The sequence below is a fragment of the Lagopus muta genome, chromosome 3, assembly GCF_023343835.1.
Source record: "Lagopus muta isolate bLagMut1 chromosome 3, bLagMut1 primary, whole genome shotgun sequence".
In the NCBI taxonomy this organism is placed as follows: Eukaryota; Metazoa; Chordata; class Aves; order Galliformes; family Phasianidae; genus Lagopus; species Lagopus muta.
Genome location: NC_064435.1, coordinates 23,435,749 through 23,459,891, shown reverse-complemented (window position 1 = coordinate 23,459,891; position 24,143 = coordinate 23,435,749). Strand labels below are relative to the sequence as shown.

The window sequence follows — 24,143 nt, the reverse complement described above, 5'->3', positions numbered from 1 at the left end:
ATTCTTGACTGTGTCTTAATTTGCAAAACAAAGAGGGAATCTGATACAGCAATTTTTTTTTTTAGCTTTATCACCTCATTAACAGACAATTCATTACTCTTTTAGACCTTGAGATCCTTTGAGACACATTATCATCAAGGTGAGAAATTGTTACAGACTCCCTGGAATAACTTCCCAGTCCTGGTATTTAGGTAAACTAAACAACTACAAACAGCCAATTGGCTGCCCAAACATCCACTATGGGATCCAAAGCTGCAATGTCCAGCAGAAAGTTACCATGCTCTGCCAAATTAAAATTTGTCTTGTAATTCTGAATTGAGCATGATATTCACTTTGTTAAAAGCCTTTAACATTGATGGGTTGGTCAAAAGGAAAGCACAGTGTTGGACTCAGAAAATTAAGCCTAAAACTAAGCCTAGGAAACATTGGTAAATATACACAATTCATTGGTAAATATACACAATTCATCTCTGAATCACACATTACTGGTCAGAAAGCATCTCTGAGCCACTCCACCCTTAAGTGCCCTTCAAATCCCCCTTTTTTTTTTTTCAAAGGACATTCAGATTTCCTTTCCTAAACTCTTAAATAAAACAACCAGGACCAAATGTGACAAAAAGGAAAACTAACAACAGTTATCCAGGTTAGAGCATTCAAGTCTGACCAGAACTGAATCTGTACAGTTCTAGAGCTTGGAGACTGAACTTTGAACAGAAACATATTAAGTTAACAAAGCACTGTAATGTGAAAGGGAGCTTCTTCCAAAAAAGGCTCCTAAAAGTGTCTACATTTATTTACAGATCTGTGAATGTAAAAATAGGATTGCGCACCTGTCTGGTAATCACACATAAGAGTGGAAAATTCTTCTGTGGCCCATCCCTTATCTCTCCACTGAGCTTGAGATACAAAGGCCCAGCACACTCCATCCTGTGCCCTAACGGTGTTCATTGCCTATACATGCAACAGTCCCAGCTGACAAGCTGAAGAATCTCTTTGATCTTTAAAGCAAATCAAGCTAGAGCTTCAAAAGGTAGCGTTATTTCCAAACAAGATCAGTTATCAAACATAAACTACTAAGTCTGGGGCGTAATACACTCAAAGAACAATAGCACTTAGTTATCAGAGCCTTCAGAGCCTCCTATTTGTTGATTCAGATGAATCTATAGGCCAAATCTGGCAAGTTAACCCCCCAAAGTACCTTGTGGTAGGTGAATCTCCACAGCACGCTCATGGAGAGGCCCTGCACGCAATGGAGGAAACGTGAAACAGTGCAGAGCAGGTAACAAGGGTGTGGACAGATTTCCTCAAGGTTTTGAACTGAGCCACATCATTCCTGCTGATTCCAAGTCTGCAAGACTGGAGGTAAGTGCTAGCTTTCTGTCCAGTATTTTTACTGCCAGTTTTGAAATAGGAGAAGAGAATTTCCCTTGCCCTCCATTCCCAGCATAGGAACAGAAGAGCCCTGTAGGCATCCTCCAGTGTTATCCCCACTCCAAATTTGGGCTCCACAGTGCAGTCCTCATGACAGAAGCATCTCTGATCTTTTCTTGGAAAGCACCAAAAGATGAGCAGGTCTGGGAATCTTCTGCTTTCTCACTCTTTCTGGGTATGAGCTGAGCCTATAGGCACTGGGAACTGCCTGCAGCTGTTATTATATACATCAGTGAAAGATGGACTAAAAGTTAAAATAATTTTACAAGCCAATTTCAAGTAATTAATTTATCCTCTTAACTAGCTCCAAGATACGAATGTATTATAACCTCCATTTTCACAATTACCCAAAGTGACTTGACAGATTTAAGAGAGGAGCCTGGAGCTACACACAGAGCAATTGTCAGCCAGTGTTAGGGCTCCATAATGTCCCAGACTTACTCTCTGAACAGACCCTGCCTTGCACTAGTTCAGATCCAGTGAAGTGTAAATTAAAAAATGCTGAATCATGAAGTAGTGTAAACCTTGAATTGATTCATTCTCCAGAATTTTCACTTAAAGACCTAAACAACCACTGTAGAAGTGATACTCTGCAAAGAGATCATGGAGTTATTCTCTCGATCGCATCTCAAATGTTGACTGTGTGGATTTGATAAGACCTAAATGCAACCTTTGGAGGGAAGCCTTCATTTTAAAAACAACGCCTTCTATCTGACATCTGCATTTCAACAGAAGTAAACTGCAATCACATTTTAAAAGCAGATAATGTCCTGTTTTTTTAAAAGAATTTACCACTGAGGGGTTAGGATCAGTCTTCAGTCCTTCAGTGTGGAAATGAGGAAAATATGCCTAATGCATTTTAAAAGTCTCCCATGTCTTCAAATGTATTCCTTGTAGGCAAGAATGGAAAAAGAAAAAAAAAAAACCAAAACACTGAGACAAGCTCTTCCTTTTAAGTTATACTGAAGGAATAACAGTATGATAATTGCTGGTTTTCTGTAGAAGATAGACAGTAAATTATTTTAAAATACCTCATTATACTCCGGGCAAGTCATACTGCATCTTGCTTTTGCATGACAATGTATTCACTGCTATTTGGGAACAACAGTCTTAAAAGCTGCTGAGTGTCCTCAATCCAAACAGCTCCAATGAAATGAGTAAGAATATTAAAGTTATTTAAATTAAAAGTTGGATAAAAGCTACTGTCATTTCAGGTCACAGTAACTGTCAGCAAATCCAGATTTCTTTCTTCCCAACATTATTCAAAAAAAAAAGAAAGAAAACATTCAATTTTTTTTTTTAATCACCTTTTCAGGTAATAATGTTACTCTATTATATTTTGTCTTCTATCCACTTTCCTTAGAAAATTCTGTATTTCTCCATTCTATATTACATTACAGTTCCTGACAAGTCAGTTTGCTTCATTTCCACATCTTGAAACAAGTTACTGAGAAAAACAAGTGATGCAAAGAGCACTTCTTACTGAAGTGGATGTGGATGGGCCCCAGTGGAAGATGAGTAGGTTTAATAATTTCAGGATTTTGACAATAGTAAGAATGGAACTCAAATAATTTCTTTTATAAAGTACTGTACATTCTACAAAAGAGTTTCATATAGTTTGAACACTTCCATCTCACCTGAAATATTCATTCTTCCATAAAGAATGTAAAGTGTCCCCACTTTCTCCCACTGGTACATTTTAATCAATAAAGACCAAGGAAAAATCGTAAAATCCTAGAATCATTGGAAAAGCCCTCTAAGATCATCCAGTCCAGCCATCCACCTACCACCAATACTGCCCACAGAACCATGTCCCAGAGTACTACATCTACCCTTTCCTTAAACACCTCCAGGGACGAGGACACCACCACCTCCCCGGGCAGCTTGTTTCAATGCACCACTACTCTTTCTGAGAAGAAATTCTTCCTAATACCCAACCTGAACCTCCCCTGGCACAACCTGAGGCCATCACCTCTCATCCTATATCTGTTACCTGGGATAAGAGGCTGACCCCCACCTCGCCACAATTTCATGTCAGGCAGAGGGCAATGAGAAGGAGAACAATCCTTCTGAACAATCCCAGCTCCCTTAGCTGCTCCCCATAAGACTTGTGCTCCAGACCCCTCACAGCTTCATGGCCCTTCTCAGGATGTTCCAGGACGTCGATGCCTTCCTTGTGGTGAAGGGCCCAAAGCTGAACACAGTACTTTAGTTGCAGCCTCACCAGAGCTGAGTACAGGAGGACGATCACCTCCCTGCTTTTGCTGGCTTTACTACAGGAGACTAAATCATCCTTACAGAAACCTAACTCTTACCAGTGTCAGTAAAAGGAATAACTTCCTGAGATAACCAGAAACAGCTGAAATAAAGATTAGAAAGTTCTCAGTAAAGAGTAACAGTAACTACCAGAGAAACACAGTACAAGTCAGTCAAGGTAGAAGCTGTGTTATATAAAGCAAGGAAGGTGTGCACTTCAAGGTACAACAGAAAGCTCTTCTTTAAACTAGAGGGACAAGGAAGAGAATGTCTCCTTTTACATCTGCAAAGGTGAACCATGAGACTTATGCTACATAGGCAGGTGATCTTCAGCTGCTGACAGCTAAATGCACATATGGCTCTGAAGGAGAAATGAAGAATTCCAAACAAATTTTAAAAGTGAATTACTAGTTCATGTCCCTGCTTAAAAAAAGAAAAAGAAAAAAAAATCACAAATCCTATATTCTGAGTCAGATAGGACCTAATCCCTTCTAGGAAATAAATCTTACCTGATCAACTGTAAAGACTTTGATCCTTTCGCTTCCCAACCATTTCTGAAATTCTTTTTTCCAGTTTTTTACCAGACTCCCAGGGGTGACAATTAGTGCTCGCTTCAGTACAGGTTTACATCCATAGACCCCTTGACGCAGAAGAGTCCAGACAAGTGAAATGCACTGCAATGTTTTTCCTAAGCCCATTTCATCAGCAAGAATAGCTCCAAATCTGCCACTAACTCTGTAAGACATAAGAAGCTATGGTAACATTTTAAAAGATGTATCTGTAATTACTCACAACCAGTTTAGGGGAATTGTTTCTCATGTCATTTCGTTTACTACAAAGAATCTAGTTGTACTTACTATATGGTTATATGGTTATTATAGTCAGTAAGGACCAGAAGTCCTTAGAGTGAAATTCCTCATTTTCTGGATTAATGCACTAGACTTCCAAAATCAAATAGCTTAAATCTCCTTCTAGAATTTAAAATATAACATGTAACATGCTTGTATATACCTTCTCTTACTTTTGCTGTAAATACTTCCTCAGCTTCTCTATTCCAAAGGACAAAACTATAGTTCATATATGACTATCTATATGATATGATCTATCTGATCATCTATAGATCATACAATTATATATATATAATTTATATATAAATATATATAATAAATGAATTATAAACCCCAGAAAGTGGTGTGATTTAGCATGAGTCAGATGGGTTTAGAAGATGTATTTTCAACAGAACTGACAGGCCCTTTGCTGTACTAGCATCTGGCAAAGTCACAGCAATCACAATGCTTCACAAAGGTCAGAAGAAAACCTGTGCAATCTTTACTGGAGAAAGATAATTAATATTAATTAACTGATCAATTTTTCAAATGCTCCCCTTCGAATTGTCTAATTTTTTAAGATGGAACATGATAATATTATAGGCACTGAAAGCCAAAAGGATAATTATGTTCTTACCTCATTCCCATTACACATTCATATAGAAATACAATTCCTTCTCTCTGATGTGGTCGGAGATTATTTGCAACGTAAGGATCCACCACTACATCCACCACGGGTAAACCAGCCTTGTTGAACATGCACTGATGACTTGCATTTGGTCTTGGCATAACTAGAGAATCTTGAAGTACAAAACATATGCAAATATTGCTCTAAAATTCTCTCAGTCTGTTAGCAAATGGTATTATTCCTTTAACTCAGCTACAGCAAAAAATCAATAATGTGATGACCGCTGAAAACACTGGTTAACATATTGACCTTTTTCAGACAGAAAATGCATTTACCAACAAAGTATCTAGATAGCCTCCAAAATAAAAATCCTTTTACAGAGGTGTCCAAAATAGTTTGCACTTTTCTCAAATGCAATGGTGACAAAGTGAGCACTCTGAGCATTGTTTCAGGAGATGAAACTGCCTACCTAACAAATGCAGCATGAGGACTTTGAATACACAGAGTTAAATCAGAAGAAGTTCTAAAGGGCTTCTGAAAGGAAAGTTTAAGAAAACAATGACCCCCAGAAAGACTAAACTTTACATTTCAAGGAGATATTCTTGTAGCCCAGATTTCTGTAGTCCAAAAAGACTATTTTGTCTGAGAAACAGAGAGAGATAAGACGATTTGCCAAAATAGAGAGGAAGAATGAGAGTGAGCTGACAAAGGCTGCCACAGTGCATAAACACAAAAAGTTGACAGGTTTGAAGTCATACAGAGGCAAACAGAGCATGAAGCTATATCCTTTGGCTACATCTGAATAACAGTTTTGCTTGCCATAATTTGTTTACAGACTCTGATGGCATTACTTTGCTAGACGATGTCCATACACAGTTGCTGATATTGATGCTACAAAGTCTCACTGACAAGTTGTATTGTCAGAAGACAGAATGAGAAAGCAATTTACAGCTTCTAATATTTTTATGTTGCTAGAGTAGACCTATATTGATAATTTATTCATGGGAATAGATCTGTTGAAGACTTGAATCACTCGGAGGGATTTTGTTTCCTACTGACAAAAGGCAGAGTTCTGATGGATTACACCAAATTACATCTGGATGTATATAAAAGCCCAAGGTGATGAAAATATCTGTCAAAATTTTGCTGCCTCAAATATGGGAAAGATTTAGATGAGTTATGGGCTAAATCTTAGAAATCATACATGAAAGACATGATGTCATGTCTTTGTCAATGTAGTCTGTTCTGTTGAGCACACAGATAAGCAGCATTCTATTTTGAGGAAGCTGCTTTTTAATCAAGTATTTTCATTGACATCAACGTGAAAACTTCTGAATGCTCCCATCACAAAGCCCTAGTCTAGGAAAATACCTCCAGTACTTCTGAAAGAGATTATGCACCAAGGCATTACATAAATGATATGATTCTCCAAGGTTGAGCATCACTAACATGTGAGTCCAATCTACTGATGTCTTGAGAGTTCTCTGTATCAGAGAGAACTCATTTGAGTACAGAATATGTCAGCTCTTTGCTAGATTTTAGATTAGAAAGCTAATGCAGAATTGTTATAAAAATGCAGAAGATGCCTCATTAGACCCAACAAAACCAAGATGAATTCAAACTAGAAGACAAGTGCTAATGAGTTTGCTCTTACCCAAGTGCCAATGATATCACCAATTATCATATAATCAAGATATCATTGTTTATTTACATAGTTGTTAAGTAGCAGTTTTGTCAAGATTTGAGGTAAAAAGCGGGATAGAGCTATAATAAAAACGTAGAACAACTCTTTATTTAATAATATTTCTTTTAAATCATCTTCCTCTTTCATCTGAAAGATAAAGCCATCAGCACAAGGCCTGCTCTGAAAGTAATGCCTCCTATTTTACTATGTTGCCCCACGATGTCAGAAGCAGATGTTGCTGGTATGGCAGCAGAGATTGAGACTTCCCACCAATATTCCGCCACATCTTGTTGCCATGCAACAGACGGCAGCAGAGGGGCAGTCTGACAAAACAGCATCTGACACTGAAGCGCATATGAAGCAAAGATGTGCACCTGAATTCCTCCATGTGGAAAAAAATTGCACCCACAGACCTTCACTGACACTTGTTGAACTTCTGTGGAGACTAAACAGTGGGTGTTAGCACAGTGAGGTGGTGAGTGGTACATCTGAACAGTGACAACAGCAATGTGAAAGACAAGTCATGCTCTGGATAGCCATACAGATTTTTACGAGTGTGGCACGCAGGCTATGATTCATTGCTGGCAAAAATGCATGGCTAATGGTGGTGACTCCACTGAAAAATAGTATTCTGTAGCTCATAGTTTGCTTTGTCTAATAGTGTTACGTTCTTTGTATCTGTTGTAGTTTCCATGGAAATAAATAGGAGACATTACTTTCAGAGTAACCTACGTAATTTAAGAACTCATGATTCTTCAGTACAGGGCAGTTCTAGCATGATGTAACAAAACTTTTATTCCAAAACATATCTGGTCAAGTTTGGTGCAGTAAAGTTACACTCACTGGCTGTTAAGGATCAAGCACCATCAGGAGCAGTTATCTGCATTTGGCTTAACTGCTCTATTACTGACCCCACTGGGAAGCTGGAACTCATCTAGAACTTCTAGTGTACGTCAGATTGTTTCTCTGAACGACATACACATTTTTCTTGGCAGAACTCTCAGAAACCACTTCTACAGAAGAAACCACTCAGAAACCACTTGCATCTACAGCCATCTGTAACATCTGTGAGCAAAAGTGATGCACTGCAGAGCATTCTACGTGATAGAATGTATATATCTACATGATAAAATCCTAACGTTTTGTTGACAGAAAAACGACTACTGTATTTCAGAAATACTTCAGTAATATGTGAAAATTTTGGTTACACATTCAACTTTCCTGAGAGCCAAAGGGTGCTTAAATAAGCTTAAAACTTTGAACCTTACTAGCATCATTTGGATTGTGACGAGGTTTGCGGCTCTGAGAACTGAGGAGGATATTCTCTTTAGTACTGGGCTGGCAGGCACTTTTGATTGGCTTACAGAATGGTTTCATGGTAGTCTGAGGTAAAGCAGTGTCATGAGTCGCTATTCCAGTCTGAAAACACCTGCCACTGCTGAAGTCATCTGCTGAAATTACACCCATCACTTCAATTTCTTTTCCTCCAATCATCAGTGTTTGACCTTCCTCAAGACTGTCTAACTCTTTAGATTTATATCCAGTACCTAAAAAAAGATCAAAATTTAGGAATTAGGACAACACAGCAAATACTACTTCCTTAACATCACTATTTATCTGCATGAAGGATACATAAAACTGTCAACAGGTCTATCTTCATGCAAGATCATTTGAATTCCAGTCTGAAAAGCTTAATTCTAAGTCAGGACAGGCTTTAAGGGTAGATGTGAACTTAAGAAAGACAAAAAGTGAATCCACAAAGCTAAAATGTTTATGCAGCTCCCTGAAATAATTATTTCCATAACACACAGCAGACTAATAGAGAGAGCTTCCTAGATTCTTAGTAATATACTATTAAGAATTTAGGACACTTGCAGAGAAGAAGAGCAAGAAGTTCTGCTGTCTAGCCTTAAAAACAAGCTAAGCCAATGCTGTTTTTAGGTTTCCATATTCCTTCTTAAATCCTGCTCTGGTATGCCTAAGTAAAAAATAAACCAAAAGCTTCCTTTTACTCCTTTTTTCCATTTAAAAATAGTAATTCTGGATGCTCATTCACATTCACTGTAAAACTGCTAGTGTTAAATGCAATTTTGGAGGTAAAAACCACTACCCCTCACTCAGACTGCCTGTAGAATAATGGAAGAAATTTTAAAATTACACTGCTTAAATTGGTGAATTTATGTTTTTCTTAGAATCCATGAACATGGAAAGCAGATCAGCACCAGTGACGTTGGTACTGCTGTGCTTCCTGACACAAATAAACACAAAAAAAACTTTAGCATTGGGAATCAGAATATTTGTTTTCCTATTGTGTTTTCTGCTAATTCAAGAAGACACAACAGGGTGGTGGCTGATGCATTCCAGGCATTGCTCTCTTTCTCTCTGCCTTTTTCAAACCCAAGCAAGTCTGTACATACATCGCTTCGCTATGGCTGAATTTGAATTAACTTCTAAGTCACTGACTTAAAACTGCATGGTCCTAACAAGGCTCACAATGTCATGATTGTAATTAAAAGAGCAAAGGAGCCAAGTCAGCCCCAAATTTAATCAAATTATATTTTGTAGCAACACTGTCCAATCCAAATTCCTTACTAAATATGTTTGGCTTAGTTAGCAATGCTAATTCTTGCTTTTCTTTCAGTAAAAAATACTATCTCAAATTGATTGCAGCCTACAGTTTGCAAGTCTTATTTTTAACTCTGATAACAACCCAAACTGTGTCTTACAGCAGCAGCTGCTGCTAAAACTGCAAGATTAAAAATTGCTACACAGTTGACTGTGGCTGGAAAATGTTGCTGTTGTTCGTCTTTCTGACAAAGACAATAGTTTTAGCTGCTTCATTGGATGGAAAGTACAGATCCAACCTCAGACATTCCCAGTTCCCATACTACTGGCTGGAACATCCACAAGAAACTTACTTGTCTACCTTTTTAATTCTCACACTTTCTCCAGTGCAGTACGAGAGCAACCAAAATCAACTCCTGCCTTATTTAGCATCTCTGCTGAATTACTACAGCCCCATTTCCAGATCCTCTCCTTGGACTACCATTTGGTGCTTCTGTGAAGAATGTTACACAGCCTGCTACAGACTCCCCCATGCATCTGCTTTATATGTAAGAAACAAAAAGCTTTCTTTCCATCTCCCTCAATAAAAAAAACCTAATCTTTTCTCATCCTGCGTTCAACTTCAGTACTGAGAACTCTAAAATACCTAAGAAGTTTTTCTCTGTTATTCAAAGCATATTAATTTTAAGCCAGCAGTTCACTTACACACACATGCAAATGTACAGTACCTCTGCCAATGTCTTTGCCTTCCATGTCTTTCAATATTACTGACTTTCCTTTTGTTATAAGAATAGCATCCCCTTCCCACTTCTTGTGCTTCTTCTTTGATGCCTTACACCACATAACACTGAAATACTTTGTGAGGCAGTCAGGTTCTTCCTGCGCTGCTGCTTCCTTTGCCATCCCTGATGTTGGCAAATACATTGCATCTAAAAGGGAAATAAAACAACAAAGGATATCTCAAGTTCTCTTGATGAAGCGTATATTCATTTCCATTTCAAACAAATGCATTTCATCTTACATAAATGAAGTGGCATGCTTCCTCTCCTGGGCTGTTTATGTTAAGTATGGACTGAGACAGAATAGCACATAAGGACTCATCCTGAAATAAGAACCATTAAATTGGTTTTGGAAAGTATGTGCTTTCTGGAAAAGGACATTTCTTGGTGTGTTACTCAGAGAGATCCTGATTTGTCAGAATGGATGATAACTGTGTAGAAAGAATAAAAGGAAAGGCTGGAAAAAAAAAAAAAAAAAAAAAAAGGGAAACAAGAATGGGAGAAAATGACCCGTCCTGATGAAGTGGTGCTGGGCAGCGTTCTGGAAACAAGGGCAGGAATACAAGATTCATGACAGGAAATAAAGGAGACCAGTACACAGGTCTGAAGCTGAAGTCATTAGTACTAAGGTGCAGAGTAGCTGTAACTAATAATGCAAGAGATTACTTCAACTGCTTTCCTCATTCTCTTTAAATGTAAATGATTATGTAAGTGTTGAAACAGACCGTGTCTTGAGCATGCAGCAACCCAAACGCTGTTACCATGCTCAGGCTGACTTTGATTTGTCAGCAGTTAACTCATTCTAAGCAACAGAAATATAAAAGCTAATACAACATGTTTAGCTTAATAAGGTTAAGAAATTATAATAGAACTGACAGCAGTTGATCATAATATCGATTAAGAATAAATGCATGCTTCCAGGAGTTAGCTATCTGACATGAGCCGAGTAATGGCAGATAAGTCCTCAGCATTATCTAAAGGAATATCTGCAGCATTCCTTTTCAGCACATGCACAGCTTCAAAGAGAGAATCAGACTAATTTTCATTAAAATACCCCTGCATGCTGGTTAAAGGCTTAAATCGGTTTGCTCCTTTGATTCCATCTGGGATTGAACACTACAGAAATCTGTTACGAAAAAGTGCTTATGCCACAGACTAACCTTTCCACAGTTTCCAAGTGTGCTGGTGTTTAAAGGAAAGACGGCAAGAGCAGAGGGTTGCTTACAATAAAAATGAGGCAACTTAACTGTAACGAGGCAAATTCACAATAAATAGAGGCAACAACATAACAACAATCCTACGTCTTCTTAAAACTGAGAAACACTAGCATGTTATATGCCTAAATGAGTGTGCAATTTTTGATATTTTAAAAGTGCTATCTAAATGAAAAATTGTTTTTCAGGGCATTAGCCAGCATCTGTGCTATCTCTTGTGACAGGTGCCCACCTCCAAGGGGTAACAGAGCAGCTACCGGGTACAGGCACAGCGGGCAGGGATCCACTTAGATGGAACCTGGGGAATGAGCCAGAGAGCAAGAACAAATCCTTGCAGTTTTGCAAAAAGGTGTAAGGGTTTTACTGGATCTTCAGCAATCACAAGAAATATGATTTCGAGGAGCAATGGATAGAGAGGGAGAAAGAGAAAACTGTTACTGTGCTAAAAATAAAAGATATTTGACTCTGCTTTAAGCTTCTATACATCAATTGATTCAACAAAAGAAATGCAAGACAGTTTTCTCTGTTTTTCAAACCGCTTCTCGTATTTTAATCAGCAACTGCTATTCCTGTCATCATTTAAAGATTTAATATAAGTTACTGTAGGAATGAAGGAGATTTTGTTGCAGAACTTTCTTCTCTTTTGAGGGACACTCATTCACAACCAGAAATGACCTCCTGCAGTGTGCCCTCGTGGCCAAAAAGGCCAATGGCACTCTGGGGTGCACTAAAAAGAGCGCATCCAGCAGGTCGAGGGAGGTGATCCTCCCTCTCTGCCCTGGTAAGGCCTCATCTGGAGTACTGCGTCCAGTTCTGGGCTCCCCAGTACAAAAAAGACAGGGATCTCTTGGAAAGAATCCAGCGGAGGGCCACAAAGATGGTGAAGGGCCTGGAGCATCTCCCCTATGAGGAAAGACTGAGTGAACTGGGTCTGTTCAGCCTTGAGAAAAGACAACTGAGAGGGGATCTAATCCAGGTTTATAAATACCTGACGTGTGGGGGCCGTAGTGGTGAGGCCGGACTCTTTTCAGTGGTATGTGGAGACAGGACAAGGGGAAACAGACACAAGCTACAGCACAGGAAGTTCCGCATGAATGTGCGCAAGAACTTCTTTACAGTGAGGTGACGGAGCACTGGAACAGGCTGCCCAGGGAGGTGGTGGAGTCTCCTTCTCTGGAGATGTTCAAGACCTGCCTGGATGCCTACCTGTGCGACTTGCTGTAGGGAACCTGCTTTGGCAGGGGGTTGGACTCGATGATCTCTGGAGGTCCCTTCCAACCCCTACAATTCTGTGATTCTGTGATTCCTGGTCTCCTCCATTGACTTCCCATATGAGTTTGGTGATCCCTAAGATCTGTTTTACGGTCAGTGCTCTTATACTCAGGGAGTCCTGTTTGTTGTTATACGAATCACTAATAGATTAACTTTCAGGTCCAAACAATTCCTCAAAGTCTTCTTAGCCCCACTTTATGTAAAAATAATAACAGAAGAATAATTTTAAAATAGTATTGGAAACTGCTAGCATTTTGTAGCTGATTTTTGGAGAGACGGATTTCTAAAGCAAACTGCCCTCAGTGAGCAGCAAACTGGATGCCAGTATTCCATATAATACTACCATGTTCCTACTGAAAAACTGAAAATGAACAGAATGTGATGCTCAGGTTTCTTCCCTCAATTTTTCTTTAACTTACTGTAATTTCTGTTTATAACAAGACCCAATAATGATTTGTTTCAGTCAGTGCCACATAATGTATTCTCCTTTTACCTGTAACTACAGTAGAGTTTCAGATAACAGTGTTAAGGTCTTTTTCTTTCTCTGCAGCCAAAACCTTGCTGCCTGCTGATGGTAGGCACCACCTTAGAGCTGGTTTTGCTGAGATCCTGACTGCACGTTTCAGTTCTGCACTGCACTGTTAATGAGTTGGGATGAGAATAATAAATAACAGGAACTCTGTGTATGCCAGACTAAGAGGAAGATCAGGAAATCATGCCCATGCATCTCCCTCCCAAATGGCTAACTGCCTCCCAGGGAGCGCAAGAAAACACAGCAAATGACAAATCTGTCCTCCCACAGTGAAGGGCTTGGGAATCTTAAAACCTTGGGTGATAAGGCTTTAAAATCTTTCACAAACAGGAACATACCTGGCTGGAAAGCAACGGATTAAGTTTCAAGATATAAACTACTGCTTACTCGATATGAGAAACAGCTTCAGCCACCTTCAAGGAGGTGATGATTTACAGAAAACGGGACAGGATCCAGGAAAGGGAATGGGGGGAGCATTCCAATGGCAAACCAGCTTAACCAGTTTCTGTAGGGCAGGAATTGAAGAAAACCTATCGATTAAATGTACTGGGTTACTCCCAGTGAGCTGAGAAAGCTGCATTATCAAACACCACAAAATGTAAATCAGCGTGCATTTTGAGGAGCCTTTGCAGTGTGGCTGGCAGCCGTGTAACTGTGCATTGTAAGGAGCTTGGCATGCTCCAGTGAACAGCACACCAGACCCTGAGCCCGAGGTGTGGTTTAATGGATGGCTTAACCCCGTCTAACTGCAGGCTGCTGCCAAAACCCGTGAGCCTCCTCCTCCTCCCTGCTCCCACACTGCTGCTCGTCCAGCAGCTTAGCAGCTGAGCAGCCAGGGCACATGGATCGATGAATCACATGAGCAACCAAAGTCAATACAAGGAGAGGGAAACGTGGTTCTCAACAAGGAGACGGTCTCTTTCCTTGCAGCTGCCACTGTTAAGCTGAAGTGGTTTTGGAACCATGGGATCTGTCAAGTTGCTTATCAGTTCCGCACCTGGACTTTCACACTGTGACTGAGCCTCTTAAACAAAAACACATTGTCAGAATGCAAAAACTGGAGCTTAAAGAAAACAACATTGGTTCAAGTTGTATTTTACAATACAAAAGAATAAATTATTAAAAAAAAATAAGAGAGAGAGAGAGAGAGAGAGAAAGGGACAGGCAGAGCCAAAAATCTGGACTGAGATAAAAGGAGATTTGGCCTCTGAATCACAGCTGAAACGCAACGACAGTGTCTACCCGTAGTCTCTGCAGCCACCTCTCTGCATACATGTCATCCACCTGCTCTGCAGATCCAACGTTGGCCCTGTCTTCTGAGCAGAGGTGTTTTACAAAGCTGAGAGAGCAGAAGTGTACACAGAAGTTAAGCATCTTGCTCTATATGAAATATCTGTGTTAAACATTTCTAAGATATCCCAGGAATGTTTAAAGAAATGTTAGACAGAGATAGCATCATTGTTCATTGCAAAGCAATTTCAGTCTAATGATATCTTTAATATTAAGCTAACATGTAAATGCATATTACTGTGCCTTGAAGATAGAAAAATACGTCATTAGGTCTTCTCACAGAGCTTCTATGAGACATTTTATGGGGGTGCAGCCATGAAGATTTGAGCAGACTTGCCTTTTTATCATAGGAATCAATGACAATGGGATCACATCTGAGTTGCCTGATTACAATCCAGTGCTTCACGCCCCTATTTTAAACACAAAATGTGTAACACAGAATTTGTCCTGCACACATCAGCATTGCTGCCAAAATGAAGCCACCATTACCAGAGAAGCCCATAGTGCTATCAGTATTTAAGTTCTGTGGATGAGCTGTGGGGATTGAAATCCTGACAGAGAAAAGTCTAATTTTAATAATTTCATCAGCACTAAAGAATGCAGGACATTTCTTGACGTGAGACTTTCTAAGATTTTTTTTGTTTGTTTTAAAAGCTAAAGCACAGACAGTTTATTTTTTGCTACTTTTATCTATTTCATAGAACGGAATGAGCTTGTTGAATGTGAAAATTAACTCACCTAAAGAACGTTATTGCAAACAGGAATATTTTCTTTAAAAAACACATCATTGTTTTACATCCAGATTTATTTTTAAATAAAAATACAAATGCTCAAACACTGACCATAAAATACTGTTTTATGAGAACAAAAACCAGAGATTAATGCAATTTTAATCAGAATAAATACTATTCCTTGTAGAATTTCTATTAACTCAATGCTCTGGAGAAGAATCTAGGGATCAGGGGAGAAGGCAGTGTTTCTTTTTTGTTTTTGGCCAGGCCAAAACTTTTTCCATCCCTGAGAGCTTAAAGCTCTTGAAAATAAACGCACTTTGCACATTTTGTGTAACTTAATTTCCTGAGGATTACACAGTGGACATGCTCTAACTGAGGCTGAGAATAACTTCCTCTGTAGTCACAGCTCTCACTGCTTGGACCAAAACTGTGTCCCTTCCAAACACGCCAGCAGGGAATTTGTTCTTCTCAATCAGAGACAGTATCTCCCTTGCTGAGACGAACAGGAAAACAAGGCAGTAGGGATAATGAGCAGATATGTGGAAGTGCTCCTTGGAGAAGAAGCCTGAAAAGAAAGTGTGCTACCAGAAAGGAAAGCTTATTGCACCTCGTCTCTGTCCTTCAAAATTCAAGGTTCAGTAAAACCACATGGCTTGCTGGAAGCCACCAAGGGAAATCAAGGAAAGACCTATGAGGAGGAGGATGAGAACAGAAGCTGTCAGGGAAAATAAAGGAAAAACTTACAGTGGAGAAAACAGCCAAGGACAACAGAGTATTGCAACATAAGAGATGGCAAGCAGGTGAGCCCTGAGTTGAAATGGTGATACAAAGATGTAAGGGCACTCAGATCAATTCACCTCCTGATAAAAAGGGCCCACATCATTTCCCTCATCCTTCTAGTATGATTTCGGTTTCAGTGACCTGGATCCATTTGACAGATCATATCACATGAGACCATCAATTCTGAGTTTAGGACTCATGGAGTCAGGCAGATGATTGGTAATGGCTGAGGCAGTGTAGACCAAAGAAAAGCTAAGGCTTGGATTGTCTTGCCATTCACATTCAAGACCCCTTGGTACTTTCTGTTCTTCAGCTTGAACCTTTTTCAGTCTTTCATCTTGTTTGTTGTTAACAAAAGTGCAAAGCTCACTGGGCAAAACACTGCATGACGCTGTAATAATGGTCTACACTGAATGCAGCAGTCTTTTAATGAAATCATTCAATTTCTTACCTCAAAGGGTAAAGATTAGAGTTTCAACTTGGTCTGCCTTACTCAGCTAAAAACATTAAATGATATGGAAAAATCAATTTAGAAATGTTAATTTGCTCTAAAAGCCCAAAGAATAGTAACTATAACCCCTGTGGTGCCAAACTATCCTACTCTCTACCCTCTCAAAAACCAACTTATTTTATGTGAATAGTTTTAAGGTAAGATAAACTTAATAGTGCCTTTGGTAACAGGATACCACTTGCATTGGTTTCCAGCGTTCCTTTGTGGTGTAAGAAAATCATTTAACCTTAAACTTTTCAGCAGCAGACATTTGCCTGAGCGTTTGATTTGAGATTCAGTTTCATTTGTACTAACACTGAACACTGTGCACAGAGGCAACTGGAAGTTGTGGTTTTAACAGATTAGCTATAGAATCATAGAACCATTGAACAGTTTGGGTTGGAAGGCACCCACCAGCTCAGGATGCCTAGCACCTCCTCCAACCTGGTCCTAAACAACTCCAAGGATGGGGCACCCACAGCTTCTCTAAACAGTGCTTCACCACCCTTACAGCGAATAATTTCTTCCCTTTATCTAATCTGAATCTACCATATTTTATTTCAAAGCCATTATCCTTTGTCCTATCACTACACACCCTTGTAAAAAGTCCCTCCCAGTCTTTCCTACAGACCCCAGTAGGTACTGCAGGTCACAGTGAGGTCTTCCCAGAGCCTTCACTTCTCCAGGCTGAACATCTTTCAGCCTGTCTTCAGAGAAGAGGTGCTGCAGCCTTCTGGCCTTCCTTGTGGTCTCCTCTGGGCTCGCTCCAAAAGTGCCTCATCTTTCTTGCACCAGGGGCCCCAGACCTGGACAGTTTTCCAGCAGTTTTCCAGCTGGGGCCTCACAAGAGCAGAGCAGATGGGGACAATCACCTCCCTCACCCTGCTGGCCATCTCTCTGTTGATGCAGCCCAGGATACAATTGGCTTTCTGGGCTAGAAGCACACACTGCTGGCTCATATCAAACTTTTCATCCACTGGAACACCCATGTCCTTCTCTGTGTGGCTGCTCTCCATCCATCCATACCCCACTTACTGTACAGTATACGGAAGCTCTTAGATAACACAGTCCTAGTTGATTCAAAATACACCTTCAGTATTAATGGAGCTTTTTGATCTTACTCTCTCTGTGCCACACTTCCCAGTTTATCTCCTAGAAAGCAGAGATAACTGCAAACTTTCATCTCTCAATGCCACTGTGGAACACAGGTACATTCGCCACGCGCTCAGCAGCTATTGTAATGGGCACCAGAGGAAAAAAAAATCAGGAAATTAAATAACATAGCGTGATGAAATCATGGCATTAAGGCTATAGCTGACCAAAAAGGAGGAAGGAAAACACGGAATAGTTGTTCACTGAGTGGACACAGTCCATTCTTTAAACTAAAACTGGCAAGGAAGCCAATAGAAAGAGAATATACGATCTTGCAATTAATCACAAGGCACAAGAAGCTGTAAACAGTCTGAGTACTTTTGATACCTGAATTTGTAACCTTAGTTTTCCTTTGCAACTGGAATTTTCTGTAAACAATAAAAGAAATGAGAGGTGTACTTAATTTGAACAATGAGGAACATTTGCCTCATCACCATTTAATGAAACTTTTAGTTCTTAAGGGTATCAGCTGCAGAGGAGGAGGAAAGCTTATACTTTGAAAATTATAGCTTCATGATAGAAAATTATTCTTCTTAAGCCTCTCAACTGTCTAAAAATCCAACTGACTCCAGCTTCCACTGTAAAAATTTAATGAACTAAGCTGAAGCTTCTGTCATGTCCACAGAAATAGATGTGCAAGTCCTATTATCAAAGGAAAAAAAGCAGCATCATTGAGAATTCTGAAATGCTGCAGGCATCATACGGTGCAGCAAGCCAAATCAGCTCAGTAAAATACTGGAAACATTCAAATGCCATCCAAGTTCAGTGTTTACTACTCCTCCTACTGTTCCTATCCACACTGAAAGTTTACATTAATCAACTAAAGGCTCTTTAAAAAAAAAAAACTAAACAAAACAACAACAACAAAAAGTATGTGGGACTTTGAAAATGTACAGTCCTGCATTCTCTAAACACTTCCTATTGCCTCTGAGGTTTTTATTGAAATTAAAACTGTCTTTCTGATCTATAATATTTCATTAATAACATCTAAAGGCTTTTAGATATGTAGGAAGCAGAAAGCAGGGAGAGAGGGATTTATTACAATTATGTATACTTAATATTCACATCTATTTTAGCACATATTAAAAGGTAAAACATTTTTCAGCTACCGTTTGTGTTTGTTACTGGCCATCTTTGATTTTCATGGATTATAACAACGAGTCTTTAAAATAACGAACAAAACTTACATTCCCTGTAATAACCATGAAACATAATATATTCCTATCTAAATTATTTAAACAAGGCTGTTTAAAATTTATGACGTTACCCTGGAAAGAGGCACACAAAGGATGAGTCATGTTTTTGAGCGTTCTCGTGTGTTATGCAGCAGTGATTACTTACAGAATGGCTGACGAAATCTTTGGAAGAGGAAAGAGTAATCTTTCCAAATCAAGTTATATAACTTTGATTTACATAAATGTAATCCATTCAATAGGCCGAGCAGAAAAGTAATATTTATGGCCAAGGCATAAAAACTTAAGGCTTTATTTGTAATTCTTACAAGAAAAGCAAAAATAAAAGGGAAAATGAAGGAGGAGAGGAGAAATTTTTCCTGTTTGGAGGTATGTGGTACTTACTGTGCTGCCTTGCCACTTCTTGGTGTAAGAAAATTGAACACGCCTAGAAGTTCCAGTGCAAATTAATAAGATGATTCTATAATGGAGCCATAAATTCAGCATGCCTTTGACAGAACCCGCTTTGTTTCACCCTGTCTGGTTATGGTCCTAAACTGACTGCTCAGCCAACTAAAATGCATGGATACGTGGCAGCTTTCATCAGCACACGGCCCACTTGCTATTCCCAAGAGACTCCTCTGGCCCTTGATGTCACCTGTATGATGTTCAGCCCCTGCAGCACACACAACTCAGCTCTTCTTATCAAACTACCATATGGAGTATGTGTAAGTGTGCAGGTACAGATGTACATGCGCATAGAAAAGGATGAGACAGACAAATGACTGACTTAATCTCTGCTATATTTCACCTGAAAACAATCTTTACAGCTGCCCATTACATCTTCAGAGGTAACCTATCCAAAACCACCAAAATACACTTCTGTTGAGAAACATCTCTAGTACCATCTTAGAATTTGATTCAGGATTTTCAAAACTAAACTGCAGTAAATTAGCATGCACAGTTATATAACAGTTATATAAAAACTCTTCTGAAAGGAAAGAATTTTATCTATCAGAAATAATTATAACAAACAACAGTGGCTAAATTCCCTAAGCAAGCTTAATTCAGCCTTCGTCTGCACACCCACTGTGCAGCACTCTGAACCACATAAATACAAATTATATTTTCCAGTGTATTGCTGGTTTTGAAGTCTTCACAGAAGAGCCAAGCCACAAGCTGTTTGGTTCAACAGTTCCATAACTCTGGAGCTGTCCTGCCAGAAGGGCCGAAGCACTCAAAATCCACACTGTCTCCTCATCAAACTCACTACACTGTCAATGCATGGCTGGGCAAATCTGGAGACAAATCTTGCTTTCATTTGTGCTAAGAAATCACTGTTGGGCTCTCAACAATTCACTGTGCCCAACTAGGACAGACTCTGAAAAAAAGTTCATTTATTAGGGTCTGTAACTAAAGACTTACTGCAAATGACCACTATCTGTGCTCGCTAATGAATTATGAATTAGCTAAATGGGAGAGAGCCTTTATAGGAATGGCCACAGACCATGTTAATGCCAAATGTCAGTACTTTTTCAAAAACACAGAGAAACGAGAATGCTACAAAGGAAGGATCATCAAAATTTAATACAAAACAATGAGTTGTGCCTACAAGTTGGTTCACAGAAACAAAGCTGAGCTGCTTTGAGATAACATAAACAAAAGCTATAGCACACACACATGAGATGGGGTAACCCAGCATAAAACGGTTTGGCCAAAATGAAAGTAGACACTACCAGTGTTATATGGAAGTCCACTGAGACAGACTACTGCCAAAGCCCATCTACAATATTGTCCCCCTGTACTTAACTATGGTGAGGCCTCGCCTCAAGTTTTTTGGGCCCCCCACTATAAGAAAGACATGGAGGACCTGGAGCACATCCAGAGAGGGGCAATGAAGCTGTGAAGGCTCTGGAGCACAGATCTTATGGGGAACAGCTGAGGGAATGGAGTTTGTTTAGTCTGGAGGAGAGGAGGCTCAGTGGAGACCTTATCATTCTTCACAACTGGCTGAAATGAGGTTGTGGTGAGGTGGGGGTCAGGCTCTTATCCCAGGTAACAGAGATAGGATGGCCTCAAGTTGTGCCATAGGAGATTCAGATTGAATATCAGGAAGAATTCATTCTCAGAAAGAGCGTTGAGGTGTTAGAAAAGGCTGCCCAGTGTAGTGGTGGAGTCACTGTCCTTGGAGGTGTTTAAGGGTAGATACAGTATGTAGGGACATGCTTCAGTGGGCAGTATTGGTGGTAGGTGGAGGGGTGGACTGGATGATCTCAGAAGTCTTTTCCAACCTTAATATTCTATGATTACAATGAAAAACAACACAAACATCACTTGGATGAAACACGCAGAGTTCACAAGTCAAACAAAAATTGATTTTTTTGGCTTACACATGCACCCCAAAGTGAATCATAAAATCATAGAATCACAAGGTTGGAAACGACCTATAAGATCATCCAGTCCAACCGTCCCCTCATCACCATTGCCACCACTGGTACTAAACCATATCACGCAGCACATCATCCAGATGCCTCTTGAACACTGCCAGGGACGGCGACTCCACCACCTCCCTGGGCAGCCATATTATGATTCAGAATATATCAACAGTAATAGCAACTGCTATTGATATCTATATTTTAATTCTAATATTCAATTTTATTCTAATATTTATACGGACTTCGGATCTATAGCATGTCCCATTTTAATTCTGTATTTCTGATACACACCATAGATTAACTCCAGGGAATTGTGTTAACAGTAGCTACAAGTGGACTAAGTAACACTTTTAAAACTGCTACTGAGTTGTGATAAATTACTTTCTTTAGCATGATCTCTTCATCAATTAATAACATTATAACTTGAAATTACTGCAACAGATTTTAACACAGGAGAAACAACATTGCTGTAACTAACCACAAACAGCACAAAATCCCTTCTCCCCTACCCCTACATCAGATCAGGGCTTTGTCCTACCATTTCACTGTTCAATTACATCTAAAAAGATAACTGACAATTTGTAAACTCACTTATTTCAAGTACCCAGAAATTCTGAATGTTAAAAGAGACATATTTGAGAAAGCACTAACAGTACAGACGAAGATCACACAAAGCCATGCATGGTATGCAAATGGCAGCTCACAGAATGCTGTGTACAAAATGATTGAGCCTTGACCAAACCAGACCTTGACATCAACAGCATATGGATGGGCATCACAGTCCAGAGAAATACTTTTTTAGATGTATTTTGTTAAATTATTATTGTTATTGTGATTATGCTAACTAAAGATGAAAATCAAGTACAATTTGAAGCACGATATTCAAGTCTGCAGTTTTGCTGAAGAGCAAGCAGAAATCGTAAGTAATGTAGAGTAACTGGTGATTAAATATGGAATAAAAATCCCCTCAAGGAATTCCTCATGGAATAACAACACTCCTCATGTGTGACTAATACAGGGTCAGGCAAGGTGTCGTGTTCACCCAGAAATCTTTGGATGGGTCAGCAAATCATTCCATGCAATGACAGGGATAAAACGGTATGCAACCCCACAGCACTTGAGAAGGACAAGAACACTGGAGAGAGTCAATGTATGCACACTGCTGTGGATTCCCTGTCCCTTATCCATCCCCATATATGAAGAAATCACAACTAATGTTTTCAACAACTTTAGCACTGTAGGTATCAGACGCAAGAATTCTACCTTTAAGCTTTTAAAAACACCATAGCTTAACGTCTGAATGTCCTGGGGTAAATTTACGTGAAGTTCTGTTAGGTTTAACCTTTCTATAATGCAGTTTGGAGCACAAATAATTTTCAAGAAAAAGGAAAAAGAAAAAAACTAATTATGTTTACAATCTCCTTCTCTAGCCTTGGGCAATATTATGAACTTCATCAACATGAGATTCAATCACCCTGTGAAAATGTGTTATATTTGAACTGTGGAAAGACAGTTTGTCAAAGCAAAATTGAGCCTCACAATTCTCCATTTGTTCCTCCTATTCAGAAACAATTCTTTTATAATTACAAGCAATATAAAAGCTCTGCCTATTGGAAATCACAAGGACACAAAATATTTGAGCTCTAGTCTATGCATTCCCAAGCAAGAAAATAGGTGGAAATATAAATGAAAGACAGCAGTTGAAACTAGTGAGGTGGAGAATGCTAGGAGAGAGGAATATGAGTGCAAGATGTGCTGAAAGTAATCTCTGCTGGTCTTGAAGTACCTCACCTTTCTGCCATTTTTACCCAGTAATGCTTCTGATATAGGGCAAGCACAGCCAACAAGACAATGCTGGAGGAGCTTGGGGGAGGGAAGAGGAAAAGATAATTAGGGAACAGTTGATAAGAGTGTAGACTGATAATTAGACAATTACTCGGATAAAGTTACACAAGATGTTATCACAGTGATCACAAGGTTATCACAGTTGTAGTTTTTTCATCTAATCCTAAAAAAATAAAATCATTAGATGTTGAGAATTAAAAAGTACTCCCAGAGCCTGTTTATTTCAGTTAACTTAGTAGAAGGACATGAACATATGGTAGAAATTTGCCCTTGCCTAAAATTACTCTGCTTGTACACAGTACTTTGTAAACATGCAGACAGGGAATGCCACTGCCAGATACAGCAAAGGGAACAGAAGGATAAGAATGGGGGTGAAGGAGGGAAGGGCTTCCAACCATCCCTTTCACACATGCTAATGGAATATAATTTGCTGGAACAGTAAAAATTCATAGCACTTTAAGGTCCAGAAGGACTTAGCCACAGCTGTACGTGCACGTCTCCGCATCGGTAATACATAAAAAAACCTGAGAACAGGCACTGAGAAGTGCAAAGTCTGACGCAGACAGATAACCTGATACTGAGAAACAGATGTGGGGTGAGAAAAAGACAGATCCATCAGCATGGGGAGGCATAACAGAGTCAGCATCACAATGCACTGCACTGATGTCACTGACAAGGCACAAGAAGCAAGCAAACTACTACGGGATTCAAGAGATCTTCCCCACAGATCCTCCTCCCCAACCCCCCCCAAAAAATAAAATAAAATAAAATAAAATAAAATAAAATAAAATAAAATAAAATAAAATAAAATAAAATAAAATAAAATAAAAAAGAAACACGGCAGAGAGCAAAGAAAACTAAATGCATGAGATCTCAGAATGAGAGATGCTTGCAAGTTAGAATGAGAGGCCTTCCACAAACAAAATTAGAGACAAAGCTAGAACAACCAAACACAGAAATACGATTAGAGGGAGACAGTTCTGACCAGGCCTGTGCATTTTATTATTTCTTTATTCATCTGCATCCCTTGCCCTCCATTATCAGCAGTATAACGGGC

The 24,143-nt window shown here is 39.3% G+C and overlaps 1 protein-coding gene across 2 annotated transcripts in view; it reads right to left on the bottom strand.

The window, feature by feature from the left end:
- The window catches only part of RAD54B (RAD54 homolog B), a 61,789-nt gene that overhangs the window by 12,068 nt on the left and 25,578 nt on the right, over positions 1-24,143 (bottom strand). For both annotated transcript variants that reach the window (XM_048939680.1, XM_048939681.1), the window contains exons 4-7: positions 10,120-10,320; positions 8,095-8,373; positions 5,152-5,314; positions 4,197-4,422 (exon numbers count right to left, since the gene is read on the bottom strand). In XM_048939680.1, coding sequence (XP_048795637.1) covers positions 4,197-4,422; positions 5,152-5,314; positions 8,095-8,373; positions 10,120-10,320 — 869 coding nt within the window. The remainder of the gene's footprint in view (positions 1-4,196; positions 4,423-5,151; positions 5,315-8,094; positions 8,374-10,119; positions 10,321-24,143) is intronic.